Below are 17,448 nucleotides of genomic sequence, written 5' to 3' on the forward strand. Positions count from 1 at the left end.
CATGTGGGGATATGGTTTTGGAAGTGGGTTTGGCCTGTGCTTCCTGTCGCCATCCTACCTTTGAACATAGTGCTACAAACGCATGGCTGTATAACTTTTAATAGCTCTTGTTGTCCATATAAGGAGGCCAAAGCCAGTATGGGAAGGTGCTACATATAGTCCCCTCCAAAATATTGGAAGAGCAAGATGAATTCCTCTGTTTTTGCTATACACTGTAGACAATTGTTTGAGGTAGAAGATGTATGAGATGGCAGATGCGAATTACAGCTTTTATTTCCTGCTATTTTTTATCAAGATTTGTTAAACATTTTAGAACATAACACCTTTTGTGTCAGATCCCCAAATCTTTAGCGGAGAAAGTATTGAAACATGTGACTGACGTGTTTTTTCGTTGTTGGCCAGATGTGTCATGTTTGATTGGTTAAACAATAGATAGTTTTGAATGTCTAGTCTTGGTTTTAGGGAGAAAAGCAAGCCATTTTGAAGCGGGGAAATCAATTAGAGCCATTGCACAAGCATTGGGGATAGCTTTTACAACAACTTGGAATGTCCTGAAAAAGAAAGAAATCACTGACGTTCTGAGCAACAGACATCAAACAGGTCGACCAAGGAAAAGCAGTTGATGACATTGTGAGAGCTGTGAAGAGACCCTGTGGCAGGTATGACTTTGTTCTGAAGACTTAGAAAGCAGCAATATAGAGCTAGGCTATATCAGAAGATGCAAACCCCTCATCAGTAGTAAGAATCGGAAGGCGAGATTACAGTTTGCAGAGATTACCAAACTGTAACCCCATTGAATATGCATATCACCTCCTGAAGAAGAGGGATAAACCCCCCAAAACAAACAGAGAGGCTGCAGTATAAGCCTGGAAAAGCATCGCAAAAGAAGAGTGCAACAGTTTTGTAATGTCAATGGGTCACAGGCTGGATGTCGTTATTGCAAATAAGGCATATGCTACCAAATATTAAGTGTTATTTACTTTTAGTTAATTAAATGCTCTCTTCCACTTTTTCTCACCCAAAAATTAGATGGTCTGATACTAAAGGTGCTATATTCTAAGTAGTTTAACACATCTAGGTGTAAATACTAGGAAATAAAAGCTGAATTTCTGAACTCTTGTCTTGTGTTCATCTTTTTATCTCAACCCCAAATGTATTCAGTGATTTGCAAAAACAAAGGAATTGGCCTTGCTATTCCAATAATTTTGGAGGGGACTGTATTACAATTGTACTTTGAGAGTGGGTGTATTTGTATGTTGAGCAGATGAAAGTAATAAAGCTGCTTTGAATTATTTGTCTCATAAATCTGTTGGTGTTATTGTAGCAACTGGTCTACATTTCTCAGCTTGTGCTACTTGTAATGTCACATTATTTATTAATTGCCAGTTGTGCAACTGTCTCAGGAATTCTGACCACTATTTGCTCTCATAGTCTGGAACCATAACTACTCCAGGCCCTTGGTGAATTAGCTTTTTTTCCTCTGTAGGGACCAATTCAGATCTTGCAGCTTATGTGTATCATGTAAGCATCTAGTTGCAGATGCTTAAAAACTTCGTCTGCAGTATGTTTTATTATGGTGGACTGCCTTAAATCTGATTTATAAAAAAAGAAATACTTTTGAATTACCAAATACTTGGCCGGCAGGTGGACCATCATGCGACTGACATGTCTGAAATGTAGGCCCCCACATTGCTGCCATCATGTTAATCTTCCGCTGTCATTTCCTATGACTGGGTATGAATAAGAGTGCTGCTCTTGCCCATTCTGTGAAATTGTCTAGCTCGCATTGGCAAGATATGGGGGCAAGATTAATGCAGTACGGAAAGTACTTAGTTGGAGTCCAAGATAATTACTTGTATGACCCAGGTCTGCACCATATATCAAGCATTTTTCCCCCCGCAGCTGGTTGCTAGTTTTATACACAACACCGCTAATACCCAGTTTGTGGTTTAGCTTGCACAAAATTGTTAGCTTAACTTAACTCATTTAGACATGCACATCTTTCTAAACAATATGTTATGTAGATTGTACTTGTCTATGTGAAGTATGGAAGGTATTGATGTTCACGATTGTTTTTTTTTAATTTTTTTTTATTTGTAGCGCAGCTTAGGAAAGTTTCATGTACCCTAAGGTGCATAAGAGCACAGAATCATTTATTACTATTTTTTTATTGTCCTGCAGTGCAGCTAAGAAATTGGGCATTGGCGTGTCCAGAGTTGACGTCACCCCCATTTAAAGATTTACATTCATATTTGTTTAAATGTTTATCCAATTAAACAAAATTTCCATCTCTGAGCACTCAAGATTTAACATGCTCAGAATGCAGTAGACTGCTGCTGGAATGGACTCCATTGTTTGAGTAAATCCTGCTTGCTTTGACTTGCATTCTGTAGGTTTTGAGAAATTAAAAGTATTGCTGTAAATGTCTAGATCCTTTTTCATTTGTTAGAATGTTATACACGTTTCCATTTTGCTGCTTTGATGTTTGATTTTCAAATATTAGTACCAATGACTTTAGGCAATTAATTTTTTTCTTTCTCTATGAAAGTGGATTTTTAAATTGGAACTCTTCTTTATTGTAATAAGAGTTGTGTTTTTAAGTCTTCAGTCTTTGTGAGCATTGTAATGGGCAATTATTTAACAAATAGTCCAGAGTGTGTGCAATTTCAACAACACCCCTCTTATGAGATATGTTAGATAAATTGTGTTTTAGAATTGATCTTTTCTATTGACTGTGGGAAGTCCCTCACTGCTTCTACAGTGGAACAGAAATGGCTGGCTTTCTTAACCTATATTCACAAGCAGCAGTTTGGAAGGTGCCTGCTGGTGCAAGTATGACCTTTAGCCTGATGTGTTTTGTGTAATAAGGTTTTAAATGTATAAGACTTTGGTCTGCATGTGCTTTTGTCAACAGTGTTAGAAAAAGGGGAGCAAACCCACAGGGGAAATGATAGCGGATGAATCAAGGCTAAAGTTGGAATATGGTTATACTGCATTATGGGATAGGGCGCTGGATTCTGCACAGTGCTCCGCATGGATTTCTGCATCTTAGCTCTTACTGACAGCATTGCCCTGAGTGTCCTTAGTGTGCATTAAATGCCTCACCAAAATCTGGTTTTATGCGTCACATTTTCATGTTGAAAATTCTTTACTAATGCAAAGTTAAATGGCTATCTGGGTGTGTGGTGGCTATGCGCTTACATTTTAAGCAGTGTAGATGCACTGTGATTGAATATTAGCATTTATGAATCTGAATGAAATGTTGAGTTTGGTTAGTTCCAAATCCTTACTTTAAGGCCTTGCTCTTCCCTACCTTATGATTCAAAATGGAGCCCAGGTTAATTCCCCTAGCCTGGTAATTAACTTATCAGGTCAGTTGCATATAATTCAAGCACAAGCATGTAGCAAGGTGGTTGTTTCATTCTGCCTGGAGAACAGCATTGGCACCTATGAAGAGTGCAGATAACCATTGCAGTGACAGGGCAATCTATTCTATATTTATACCTAACCAGCCTATTTTGGTGAAATCTGAAGTTTGAACGAACCAGTTGTGACATGCATGGTATACGGCCTGGTTTTTTAATGTAATCACATGTCGTCACAATTTGTATTTCTGAATGCACTGCCGTACGTTCCTTCATTCATATCCTGAAGATATGAGACTAAACAATTAAAATTTTTATGTGTGCCATTTATATTGGTGATGCTACTTCAGATAAGTAATGCTATCTTGGCAAAGAATCAAGTATCCATGACCACATTTTCTGAAGATGGTGTTGACAATATAATTATTTTTTTGCAAATCAGGATTACAATCACTACCTTTCATTTTGGGGTGAACATAATATATAACTTTAAGATATATCTCCCAGATAAATAAACTGAGTGGAATGTAATTTTTCCCAGGGGTTTCTTATGAGGCCAAATCTCTTTAACATCTGCCGATGCGGTCCACAATGATTGGAATTTGAAATCTTAATTTTCACAAATTTCTGACCAACCTTTTATCCTTCAGGCAATGTTGAAATAATTCCTTTTTAAATGCATTATTCAAAAAACATTCAGGGTGCTCAATGACGTGAAGGAAAATTTACCAACCTGAATTTGTCTTTCAACTGCAGAAAATTGCACCTTAAATGGCCAATTGCTTCACGTTTCAGACGTTAATTTGAATGTGTGGACACGTTCCATTCTGTAAGTACTAGTAAACTTTGGTTGAACAGACCTGTAAGAGTCATTCCACAGGAAAAGGACCAGGCTTCAGCGCCTGTCCCTCAGAATCTGTGTTAATTACATATTCCTTGCGTATCTGTAAAGACTAAAATTGAAGCTAGAGCAGCTCCAGTTACCAAGTCATTATTGATAAGTAAATGATCAATGATAATGCAAAATGGCTAAGGTATACTTTTTAGATATCTGTATAGCTGGGAACAATATGGATTAGAATCTCTCATGTAAGATTACAAGAGCAACCAGAATAAGTTCATACCTTAGAAACAAATATTGGTGTTAAATGCATACATTAAATGCATACATCTTCAACAGAAGAAAATCACATGGGGGCATATTTTTACATTTTATGATGCAGCTAGTTTGTCTAAATGGATTTCACCTTTACAGAACTTCATTGTACTCATTTTTTTCATTGCATTCTGTATTAGCTCAAGTTTTTATTCATTCCTATGCTTGCAATCAGATAAGTTTATCTGTATCTGTTACCAACTATGCACGATACCATGTCTAAAATACTGTTATATCTGTAACTTTGTATATTTTAATTTAACTGAATCTGGTGTAGTCTACTTTTGGTATTTGGTATATTGCTTTTTCAGAAATGTCCGCCTAAAAGAAGCCTTAATGCCCCAAATTATGAAATGAGAATGAAATGTATGTGAGGGCTCTTGTGATTGCCACTTCTATAGTGTTATGTGATTAGCAGTGGTTGTGCTGAACACTTTAAAATGAAGCCAATATGCAGTGCAGACTGTATTTGGACAGGTGATATGATTTCTGTTATTTTGGCGCTGTAGTCCAGCACATTGGATTTGAAATTAAACCATAAATGTGAGGTTAAAGTGCTGACTTTGCAGACAAATGCCAATAACAGATTCGAAAGGCAGTGACTCAAGACTAGATGTATAAAAAGCCATGTGATTCCTACACTCATCCCCTGAAATGGATGTAAAATTCAAAAAGAATATCTATTGTACCAACTGTCCAAATGCATTCAGACTGCATTGTATTTGGAGAATGTTCTGTTGCATATGGGTGCCAGCTGTAAGATTTTTCAAGGCTAGGTTGCACGAGTCAATGTTTTTGAACCCTCAGTGTTGCTGACTTTTACAGCACATTATGGGAGCAATACATGTTGAATTGGACCATTCTCATTTTCAAAACCCAGATGTTTTTGGGGAAATGGACCTCAATTTCATGGTTACAGTTCAGTCAGCACATGCATGCATATTTTATTTTCTTCCTCAATTATTTATGAGTGCAGTCTGCTTGGGAATATATTGTAGATATCCACGATGTATATCCTTCTAATGCTTTGGCTGAGTCTATTGTTTGAGTCTGTTGATAGGCAGCCAGCAATGTTTACTGTGGGTTCATTGTGGACAAAAATGTTCCATAATGCACAATTCTTGGGGAGAGGAAACCCACAAGCAAGCAGGAGCATGGGTTAAAAATGTCCTGGACCGTACCTTCAGGCTGCCTGTATTCTGTCGCTCAGCACTCCGCAGTTTTATTTTACATTTGTTGGACACTTTTCACATGAATAACTAAAATGGTATTAAATCATTAGGAAATGTTTTGTCCACTTTTGCCCTGCGTACTAGCTATTGACCATCTTGAGTTTTTAACAGCTGCTAGAAAGCAAAGCAACCCCCATACCTCCTCGTTGCAGTTGGCACTTGAATAAAGACGATTCTTCGACCTTTTCCTCGTCTGTACTCCCTGTTCCAGCTTAGCGCAGAGAGGGGGAATTGCATCATCATATTCAGTGTGACTTCTACTGTATCACAACGATGACACCAGGCTGTTGCCATGGACCCCTTCACAATGGCTGAGGAATGCATTTTTAATTTGTTTCTCAAATGAAATGCATCTTTTTCAGGAGGTAGTTGGTGTCGGGCATGTCCTGACCCCTCTTTCTATTGAGATGTGAAGCATTAGAACTAGAAATTCTAGGCGGTGCCTTTATGCTTTTATTAAGTGTCTAACTGAGCTCTTTATAATGTTGCTTGGCTACACAAAGTTTAGCAATAATGTGATTTGTATGGGATGAGGAATTTCTCCCGTTATAAGTGCCTGTACCTGACAGCGTTTGTCTCTCTGTCTCGACAGGCTGTCCTCTGGCGGGCCAGTAGGTGCGTGGTGTGGAGCTGGCCTCGGCACCGGGAGAGGCCGCCGCGCCCGCCCCTCCGCACTGCATGGCTGCGATGGCGCCCGCTCTGACCGACGCGCCAGCCGAAGCTCACCACATCCGCTTCAAACTGGCCCCCCCGTCCTCCACCCTCTCTCCGGGCAGCGTGGAGAACAACAGCAACGCCAGCAACATCCTCATCTCCAGCAACGGTGCCGTGAAGCGCAAGGCCCTGGCCTCGGCCGGCGAGGAGCGCTCCCTGGACTTCCGGGGCGGAAGCAGGGAGGAGCAGCAGCCCGCCGAGGCGGCGCCCAACCCCCTGGGGAAGCTGCAGCCGCTGGTGGCCTCGTACCTCTGCTCGGACGTGACCTCCGTGCCCTCCACTAAGGAGTCTCTGAAGCTGCAAGGTGTCCTCATCAAGCAGTCGGTCCTGAAGACCCACGGCATCCTCCCCAACTCCTACTTCGGGGGCTCGGACTTCCTGCCCAGGAAGCACCAGACTCTGGAGCTCTCCGGAGAGCAGCTGAAGAGCCTCATGAGTGCCGGAGGACAGCCAGTGGCCAACGGCTTGGCCAAAAAGCTGGCCAAGACCGGCGCAAACAGGGACCACACCACCTTGGTCAACGGAGGCAGGCCTCCCGCCAACCAGAACTCCTCGGCCCAGGCCCCTCAGGTGGCCCACCCCGCCTCCAAAGGGGACCAGGCTTGCCATGTAGCATCGCGGGAGGCCACGGTGATGTCCTGTACTGTGGCCAACGGCTCGGACTGCCCCGACTCCGAGCCCCAGACCCCCGGCGGTCGAGCCGAAGGGCCCACGGTGGACGGGGCAGCGGCCTCCCCGGTCCGGGACTGGCAGCTCTCCCCCTTCAGCAGCCTGGACACGGAGGTCAGGGACCGCACCATGCTGAGCCAGAGCCGGCAGGGCGAGATGGAGGGCCGTCTGCGCAGGCTGCGCAAGCGGCTGCAGGTGGTGCAGGCCAAGCAGGTGGAGCGGCACGTGCAGCAGCAGCTGGGCGGCTTTCTGCAGACCACCTTCAGCAAGCTGCCCAGCCTGGACGCCCTGCGGCAGCGCAGCCCAGCTGTGCTCACCCGCAAAGCTGAGGCGGCCCTGTGGCGGGCGGCCAGCGACCCCGGGGCCGAGGACGGGCTGGGCCGCTTCCTGAAGGGCGGCTCGGTGCCCAGCGAGCTGGAGCGCCTCTCGCTCAGCGGCACGGCCAACCTGCGCACGGCCGAGGGCGCCTTCGACTCGGACGCCACGGAGAGCAGCTCCGGCGGGGAGACGGACGTGGAGGAGGATGAGCTCACCAAGGTGGACATCGAACAGAGGCACATCTCACTGTGAGTACCGACCGCAGCTTTGGCCCTCAACAAGTTCCTTCTCCCTTTGCACTAAGTGAGGTCAAAGCCTTGTGGCTACACAGCCAATCCTGAATGAAATGGAAATGGCGGGGGAGAATTATGTCTCTTGTTCAGCCACACACAGGATAGAGTGTGCGGCTCCCGTCTTATTTGCCTGCGCTGATGGAGCCCATATTGTCGTGCTGAATGATTCTGAAAGGGAAGTGACCGTCTTCAGGGATGTACTTGTGTTGAAGCTCTTGTGGTAGTGCTGTCTTTGCTTTTCGTGTCAGAGATGTGACCGTTTTCAAACCAGTGGTACAAATTATGTTCTTTTGGCACTTCACCACATTGGATGTGAAATGAAACACTGAATATGAGGTCACAGCCTGCAACCTTTAATTTGAGGATATTAAAGGTCCATATTGGGTGATCCGTGTAAGAATTCAATCCCTAGTCCCCCGCCCATTATGTAATTGGACAGTTGGCTTCTCTGCTGTTTCTGACTAGTCGAGTGTATTCAATCACTTCCTTATTGAAAGCAATCTTATATCTTTACTATCTTGTTCATGCACTGCCTGCAATTTGCTGCAATAGGCTCACCAAAACAAACAGTTTGGAGTATCATTAAGAAGAGGGAGCACTGGTGTATGTTTGGGATCATTGCCTTGCTGTGGGATGAGGCACCGTCCAATGAGTTTGGAGACATTTTATTTGACTTGCCGATAATAGGCTTCTGGGCGCTTCAGAATTCTGCTTCTGCTATTATCAGCACCTGTGGCAGCCAAACCTCCCCAACTATAACACCCCCCGACCCTGTATTTCACAGATGAGGGGGGTGCTTTGGTGATTGGGCAGTTCATTTTAGCCTTAGCACTTTGCTTTTGCCGTCACAAAATGCATTTTATGTTCATGTCATTGTTTGCAGTATAGCAAAATATGAACTTGGGAATGTTAAACTTCATGGCATGCATAGGTATTTGACATAATGTGGCTTACACACAGTCCCTTGAAACATGAAGCACATACTTAAGCCAAATTAAATTCTGATATTGCAATTATGGTTGTCATCATACACAGGGGGCCCCCAGGACTGAGTTTGTGAACCACTGAGCTATCCAACTAAACTGTTAGGAATCCAGCTGACTTCCTCTCAGAGGATTGATAGTGTGTTAATTGAGTAACGGCAAGTAACCGCTCATGTTACTTTCTAGGACAAACGAAAACTTGTGCAAAGCGTCAAAGTTAACCAAAACATAACCTAATTATGCAAAACATAATTATGCAGAGCAAAAGTTAATATGTACCTGCTTAGCAAGCTTGATAAAATGATGTTATATTAGTTTGCACTGGGTAACGCTAATTTCCAACCTGGAATCACATTCTCACTAAAAGACACAAATCATTCACATTATACATATCACAAGTATTGTATAACTTAGCTATGATATTAAGAATGGCTCATTCAATACACTAAGCTTTGAAAGTTAGGAATAGTTTTACATTTACTCTCAGGTGCATCCAGCGTTGGCAGTAAATTTCTAACCGTGTTGTCTGCAGATGACTGAATTGACACAAGGGGGAGCGCTTACCTTTCTGTTAATCGGCTACATGGGCGGTGTCATCGCCCAGTGCCAGTGCTCTCAAAATGCTAGATTAGTTGGCCGGCCAATGTATCAGTCAACCACTACTCATAATGGCTTCTTTGATTGTCATTGGCACCATGTGGTCCTCATGTTGAGTCTTCCAGTAACAGACTCCAAAGGCAATCAAAAGCCTAGAATCAAGACTCGATACTGAAAGCTTTCTTATACCTGCACTATTGAAGCGATTGAATACACTGGACGAATCAAACAGCTGAGTAGCCAGCTGTCCAATTATGTATGGTCCCCTGAAATGGAGGGGCTGGGTATAAAAACGGATCAATTCCACTTTAATGTCAACCTGAGCCTGAAAAAGATGAATGTACTTACTTCCCAATTAAACTTATGCCCCAAACAGTCGATTGTGACCATTTTGAAAGCTGATAAAATGTAGGGTCCCATTATCATTGAAATCAATGTTATTTGGCAGCCATCTTGAAAACATTCAAATGGTTTCAGATGGTTTTCTCTGTCAAAACTGGCATTTAGAATCATCTCAGATGACAAAAAATGTGTTATGATAAAATTTGATTGGGAGGTAAATAGTCAAATGTGCATTTCAGACATCGTCACATCCATTACGCTGCCATCTCCTCATGAAAATCAAGAAGAAGATATAAATATTTTCAAAATTTCTATTTTTATGTTCAGCCAAGCCTCCTACATTGCATGGATATCAAACTTTCTGTATTCAACTTTAAAATTCAGTTTTTAGAAAATGTATATTCTCCCCAAAATACCAGTCTTTTTGCATCACATCCATTTTTTTCTGGCCCTTCCCCTCAGCCAAGTGGGTGCATTTTTTATCTGTCAGAAGAGTCATTTTTCTGAGGGATTTTTTGTCAAAATGTCACATCCATAACAATGGAATTGCCCTGCTATTCCTATGTAGATCTCCAAATATTATTGTAAATATCCTCAAGTTAAAGGTGACAGTCTGCATTTTAACTTCACATTCATTTCAAATCCAATGGTCTGGAGTACAGTCAAAAGAACAGAAATTGTAGCAGTGTCCAAATACTTAGTTACTACTGTCCACTGCAGTTACCGTTATAAAACATTCTTTCAATTCAATAACATTTTTGACTGTTTACATTTGAAAACTGTTGCACGGTCCTTGACTTTTGACTTTTAAAAATGGTTGGATTTGTCCATTATCCACATTGCCCTATATTACAGCCCATTTAATGTAACGGTAGTTAAATGTACTTTCCCCTCAGTGATGAGATCTGTTTGAAAGTAGGGAACATGATGAGCTTAATTGTAAGGCTTTCAATGTCATGTGATTTTTTAAATTTTATTTTTTATTATTGTTTTAAACACTGCTTTTGGTGTATGTAGTTTTTACAACCCTGCCGACATAACGGCATATCTGAGTTTGTATGTGCAGCCAAAGTTTGATCAAGCTAGCACAATACTGCAGTCATTATCAACTGAAGCAGCCATTAACTGTTAATTATTGCTTATGTTAGTTATTGCATTAACTTTCCCATTCACCTTGGTTCTGTGGGTGTAAACCCCCTTTAAAGGTTGTTGCTGGTTTACATAAGGATAAGATGTCAATAAGTTGTGGCAGTCGGATGTCCCAGATCAATCGAGGATCAATGATGAGGAAAGTGGGAAACTGATGTTAAAATAATGAGAAAATGGGTTTGCAAGCAACTTTGTGAAATTGCCATGAAACAAGGGTTTTAGGAAAGTCTGTGAAAGTGATGGTGATTATGGCATTTGACCAAAGCTGAAGTGAAAGCCGTTCAAGGTAAAAGGCATTACCGGTGTCATTGCTAGTTTGTGTTTTGCTTCTCATTGAGACGAGTGCTTGTGGTGTGCGCAGTTGAAATGATCCATGTATGCGTGTTTGTGTATAGATATTGTGTGTGGGCTTAGCCTAGATTCAGTGCAGCTGAGCAATAGGAGTTCTGATGACGAATGGCCTGAGAGCGGTGGTGAAAACTGCTGTGCATGGACGAGGACTGGCTGTGCTGCTGTATTGCACTCGTTATGTGACTGCACTGAGGGAGGATGGAAGTAGAGTAAATGGGAGTGTGCTTTTGCCAGAAGGGGAATGGAGGATCACGGCTCCACTTCTAGGACTCCACTGAAATATTAAGCACCTCAGTCCCAGGCTCTTTGTGAGGCTTGTTTGTAGAGTGGTTTCTGTGGATTGGCTGCGGCTGTTTTCAAGCTTCAAAGACAGTCGGCCGTTGCAAAACGCCTGATTGGGCAAGCAGACAGGCAGACCGTTGGATTGAGGTCTGGCTCGGCAGTGGAAAGACATTCAAACGTGAAACAAGATTTATTTTTTTTGTCTTAACTAACAGGAAGCATAGTACTGAATTTACTCTGGCTTGTTTTGCGCTGCCAATACTCTCAGACCACTCTGTACAGACCTACCAGGTAAGCTTCGAATCATACAAATACAGAATGCCCCTGAACTGTATGCACTCAAATGGCAGCATTTCAGTTGGTTTAAAATGTATTAATGTCAGTTGATTTCAAATTTTTTATTTATTTTTTAATTTGATGGTTGCACACTCCTCTATTTTTTTTTGGATAATTGGACAAATGGAATTTGTGCTTCTACAATGTGCTTTTTGAGGTTTATGCTCTCATGTTGAATTTAGATGTTAGGTCTTATTGCCTTCTGATTTGGCCTTGTTGCTTTGCCCTGAAAGCAATGTGGTTTGAGCTCTGGTATTATTACCAAATGCATGCAATTTAAACGTTTAGCATTGGCAGCATGAATGTTCGACCTTGGTCTGCCGCTGAGGCTGAATACTGTGGTAAGCCCCGACTCTTGCCGGCAATGCAAGCCCAGCTATGAGGTTTTTATGTTTTGTCTGTTCAGAGTGATGATGATGATTATGATGATGATGATGATGATGGGGTTTCCAGCCCCTGGCACTCAGGGTTGGCACTTTTTTGTCGCATGGGTCAGGGCAGTGAGAGTGGGGGTATGTCCTGGTCAGGGCAGTGAGAGTGGGGGTATGTCCTGGTCAGGGCAGTGAGGGTGGGGGTATGTCCTGGTCAGGGCAGTGAGAGTGGGGGTATGTCCTGGTCAGGGCAGTGAGAGTGGGGGTATGTCCTGGTCAGGGCAGTGAGGGTGAGAGTGGGGGGTATGTCCTGGTCAGGGCAGTGAGAGTGAGAGTGGGGGTATGTCCTGGTCAGGGCAGTGAGAGTGAGAGTGGGGGTATGTCCTGGTCAGGGCAGTGAGAGTGAGAGTGGGGGGTATGTCCTGGTGAGGGCAGTGAGGGTGGGGGTATGTCCTGGCGGGTCTGGTCAGTCACATTTTGTGGCCTGTGATTGTTCACACTTCTAATCATATATCTCCTTATTTAAAGTAGAAGCTTTGTGTTCTGTTGCATGGAATCCCTTTTTTGTCAAAAATATATATAAATAATCTCAGAAATAAATGTAAGAATATAAGTAAACCGGTCAAATTGTGAAATAATATTTGTTCATAGGCTGAAGCAGGCCAAACTAAGTGCGATGTGATGTCAGGTGCCATATGATTTTTCTGTTAAACTTGGAGTTGCTCTTAGATGGCAAAACTGTTTCCATTGCAATGGGCTTTGGGTGAAGGAAAGCCTATTAAAGCAAATTTTACAAATTATTTTAGCCTGTTAAGTCATTTTAAGATTGAATATGTCTATTCATCTCAAAGCTTTGTAGTGTTGCTCTTTGCCTTTTGCCTTTTGCATTTTACTTTGTAGAGCGAGTTATAATACCATTTATCTGTAGTATATAGCAAGTGTACCAGCCGTTGTTTGACAGATTGTAAACCTAACCAAATAACCTTGGTTGGTCTTGTGTGGTTTTGGTACAAGAAGTGAAAGGGTTTAAACCTTTGAAGCATTCAAAAAGTGAAAAGCGGTTTTGCGTGAATGGGAGGCTATGCTCGTTTTGTTCAGTCAGTAAAATGTCTCCGTGCCGGTGCTAGAGTAGGAAGCTTGTTCTGTACAGGCGCTGATTGGCATCTGTGCTGGCACTCTCATGACAAGAAAACAAAGCGGGACCAGCGTTTGTGGCATCGCTGGCATCTTGCGTTGTGCATCAAAGTCAGTCTTAAATTTCAGGTGCTATTTTAACAATGCCGTATTTCAGATTTATGTGATTACAAATACTGTGTATGCTTATTGCCCGGTTATTATATCCAGTGTCTGAGTCAGCTTTTCTCTGATCAGCAAAGGAATATAGTTTTGACTACATGCTGTCCTGCTGCTCTCACTCATTTTCACCCTTGGGAGTGAAATTGTACCAAACCTTGTTTTAATGTTGCATGATTATACCAAACCTTGCTTCACTGTTGTGTAGCTTTGGGCAACAGTTTGGAATTGACTTAAACATGTACACAATTCATATGCACCTACAAAACAAATGTAATGTCACATAATGGTGTAAACAGCTGGCATATATAAATTGAAGCATTGGATACAGGCTTGGTTTTCCCATTACTTTCCGGCTTTAAAAATGTATTCATTCAAGGTCACCCTATTCCTACAAAGTATCCCAGTAATTTATTCGCACCCCATTCATACATACACACACACACGCACACGCACACGCACACGCACACGCACACGCACACGCACACGCACACGCACACGCACACGCACACGCACACACACACACCAATGGCGATTGACTGCCATGGCAGGCACCAACCAGCTTGTCAGGAGCTTTCGGGGGTTAGGTGTCTCGCTCCGATACACTTCGACGCACTCAGGGTGGAATCGAACTGGCAAGTCTCTGACTGACTGCTCTTACCGCCTGAGCCAATGTCGCCCCTCGTATCATATCAAGCCATCACTTTAAAGAATAATCCACTCTCTAAGTGATGCTCGTCACATGGGTAAAAAAGGAAAAGATAGGCTTCGTCCCAGATTATGCCCTGAGCAGGACTTGAGGAGAAAGGTGACGTTGACTTGGTGGTTTGCTTTTACTAGCTGCTGCAGATGGACCTCTGCTCTCCCAGTCCTTTTCTGCTCGTCCCTGGGCGGCCCAGTGACTGGGCCCAGTGTTGAGGGTGACTCGTCAGTTCATGGCAGGCTGGAGATGATATGATCTTTGTAAGCTGTACCTGTGCTCTGAGCCAGTCCACACGAAGCAGGAAGCAGCAGTGCGATGTGCTAATCCTGCGTGCACCCCCGGCATTGCGCTGTCAGCGCGGTAAAGCCCCCTTTCGCTGACCGACAGTAGACCCCCACATGTGCACATTTCAGGTTCTCTGTCAGCACGTGGGGTGGGGGTATGAAATTAAAGGCAGGCATGATGGGAATTGCAGCTTAAATGCTGAGAGCGACCATGTGTTTTTAAAGGCTGCTTCACTGAAGGAAACTTCTCATCAGGGCTATTTCTGGCCCTGTAGAGCACAGCACAGCTAATGATTGACAGCAGGTAAGGATGGGCATTTTTATGGCTCACCATTAAAACCTTAGTAAACAAAAAAGTTAAGAACTAAATATCTCTGTATCCGGGAATTGAGGAAAAATGTGTCTCAATCCTAAAAATTATTCGGGAACAAACTTGTTTCACTGACTTGTACTGGAGTTCAGATGGGCAGCCTGACACGTTTAAACTTGCACTCAGTGTGAAAATGTTTGACATTTCCTGTTTTAGTTGTTCCTCTGTTCAGATGCATGATCTTTGAGTGGCCTTTCATCTGGCTCTTTGTGTTCTAGGCAAGGACACTCTTGTCTCTGGGGAAATTGTTCCAAACAAACATCTTTATAGGGTTCAGGTGTTGATGTGTTAATGGACTCCTAGCCCATTCTGTTGCAGCTTGATAATGAGTACACTAGCACGAGACCACATCTGGCTTACTTGCATGCTTTAAACAGTGATGACTATACTATTTTGCCACATATAGGTGTCACAGCTTGAGTTCAATTGTAGGATATTGGTACACTTTCCTCCCCTGTATCTGTTCAATTGAATTGTATTTGGTAGGTGGTCACAAGGATGCTTCTTCCCCATTTCCCATCCTGAGTGGGATTCATGCTGTGACCTGTGGCAATTATTTTGGTCATTTTCTTTACTATTTGGATATATGGCATCAGTCGTTCAGTTGGCCCCCTGAAATCTCCCCCATATGGATTTTTATGAGCGGTCTGACTCTCTGAAGCCTGATCCTGGTCCTGCTTCTCCACTTCCTGCTGTGCCCCCGTTTCAGGTGCATTTACCGGATGACCGAAGCATTTCTGACTACCCTGAGGAACATGTTCTCTGTGCACTCACCTGGATGGAACCCTGCAGGCCTCTGTCTCTCTGTCTTGCTCTGTCTCTTTTTTTTGCTGTCTCGGTCTGTCAATTCAATGCATACAAGAATTAAACCGCACGTAAAAATAAAACATGAAAAATTAAGTGAACAGTCAACAACAACAACAACAACAATAATGGAGACATATTGTCACTCACTGTCTCTCAGGCTATGGCAGGCACAAATTAATGCCAGGGTCATGCATTTCCATTTCTCGCTAAGGAGAATGGGGAGTTTCACATCATCATGGAGATGTGTGAAATTTGGCCGAACCTGCAATTTTACTGAAGAATATTTCTCTTTCAGTTTCATATTTTGTACAGTGTAGTAGAAAGTGTTTTGTTGGCACTGTGAGCACAGCCTTTCCCATTTGGTGAGCCAGGTCTGCCTGTGGCTATGGCCAAACTGTGCTCACTGAGCCTATACATTCTCAACAGTTTCCCAAATTTTGTATTTTTGACCGTGGATAGTTAATCTGCCAAAATGTATTGTCTTTTTAGGGCCAGATATTAATTAAGTTTACTTTGGGTATGTGTTTGAGTTTTTCCAATAGCATATATAATTTTATTTATGTTGTGATATAATTTGGTTTACGTTAATTTCCTGTGTGCTGGTGGAGTTGTTCTGAGGCTGATTGGTGTTAGTTGTTGTTAATGGGGTAAGCCTCAGTACTGACTGACTGAGAGGACTTTTCTCTGGGCTAATCTCTTGACATTTCAGGGCTTTGTAATGGTAAGGTGTGGTTTAGATGTTGCCAAAACCTAATTGCGCTTTTTTCAATTTTGATTAGTATTGGATATTGGCCTAATTCAGCTGTGCATGCATTATTGGGTGTTTTTCTTTGTACATGTAGTATCATTTTACAGAATTCTGCATGCAGGGATTCAGTTGGGTGTTTTTCCCATTTACAAAAATCTGGTCTGTCTGTCTGTCTGTCTCTGTCTCTGTCTCTGTCTCTGTCTCTGTCTCTGTCTCTGTCTCTGTCTCTGTCTCTGTCTCTGTCTCTGTCTCTGTCTCTCGCTCTCGCTCTCGCTCTCGCTCTCGCTCTCGCTCTCTTTCTCTCTCTGGAACTGAAACCACAAACATGTTTGTTTTTGTAAAAGTTTCTACTTTTTCCACATCTGTGGTGCCTGTCAGAGGGTAAATGTTCACAGCACGTGATCAGCTGTCTGTAAATCTCACTAGATAAGAGTCCCACTACGAATGTCGCAGGCGAGTCGGTGGAGTCGCAGGCAAACACCACAGCCACAGAGACCGAGTGTTAAACACCCCTTTCCCTCAGCCGCTCCATGCTCTCCTGGGAGGGAGCAGATGCAGTGTTCTCCAGAGGATCAAGCTGGAACAGAAAGGGCAGCAAGGCTGAGTGTTTTCGCACAGATGTTCTTGGGGAATGGGGAGGACGGCTGTGTCTGTCTCGGGCTGCCGAATAACTGGATGAACGCATGTAGGCTTTGCCTTAGAACAGGGTGATGGACAAGCTCGATACAGTATCAGGAATGGCCCACATGCCACAGGGATTAAGTAAAGCATGTTAGCATGGAGGCTTCATGAAGCACTCCACAGAACTCATTACATGGTAGCAATGGAGGAAGACCACTCCACAGAACTCATTACATGGTAGCAATGGAGGAAGACCACTCCACAGAACTCATTACATGGTAGCAATGGAGGAAGACCGCTCCACAGGACTCATTACATGGTAGCAATGGAGGAAGAGCTCTCCACAGAACCCATTACATGGTAGTAACATATTGCCTGCAACATGAAGAGGGTGGAAGAGGACATGATAGTTTTAGATTTGTTTACTGTCTGTGTATGTGGAATGTTTAAGGACTATAGTTGTG

General features: G+C 43.0%; 1 protein-coding gene across 4 annotated transcripts in view; it reads left to right on the plus strand.

Moving 5' to 3' along the window:
- The window catches only part of kansl1a (KAT8 regulatory NSL complex subunit 1a), a 56,479-nt gene that overhangs the window by 10,062 nt on the left and 28,969 nt on the right, over nt 1-17,448 (plus strand). For all 4 annotated transcript variants that reach the window (XM_061232192.1, XM_061232193.1, XM_061232194.1 and 1 more), the window contains exon 2: nt 6,346-7,702. In XM_061232192.1, coding sequence (XP_061088176.1) covers nt 6,432-7,702 — 1,271 coding nt within the window. In that variant the 5' untranslated portion in view covers nt 6,346-6,431. The remainder of the gene's footprint in view (nt 1-6,345; nt 7,703-17,448) is intronic.

This window comes from Conger conger, chromosome 2 (genome assembly GCF_963514075.1).
Source record: "Conger conger chromosome 2, fConCon1.1, whole genome shotgun sequence".
NCBI classification, from domain to species: domain Eukaryota; kingdom Metazoa; phylum Chordata; class Actinopteri; order Anguilliformes; family Congridae; genus Conger; species Conger conger.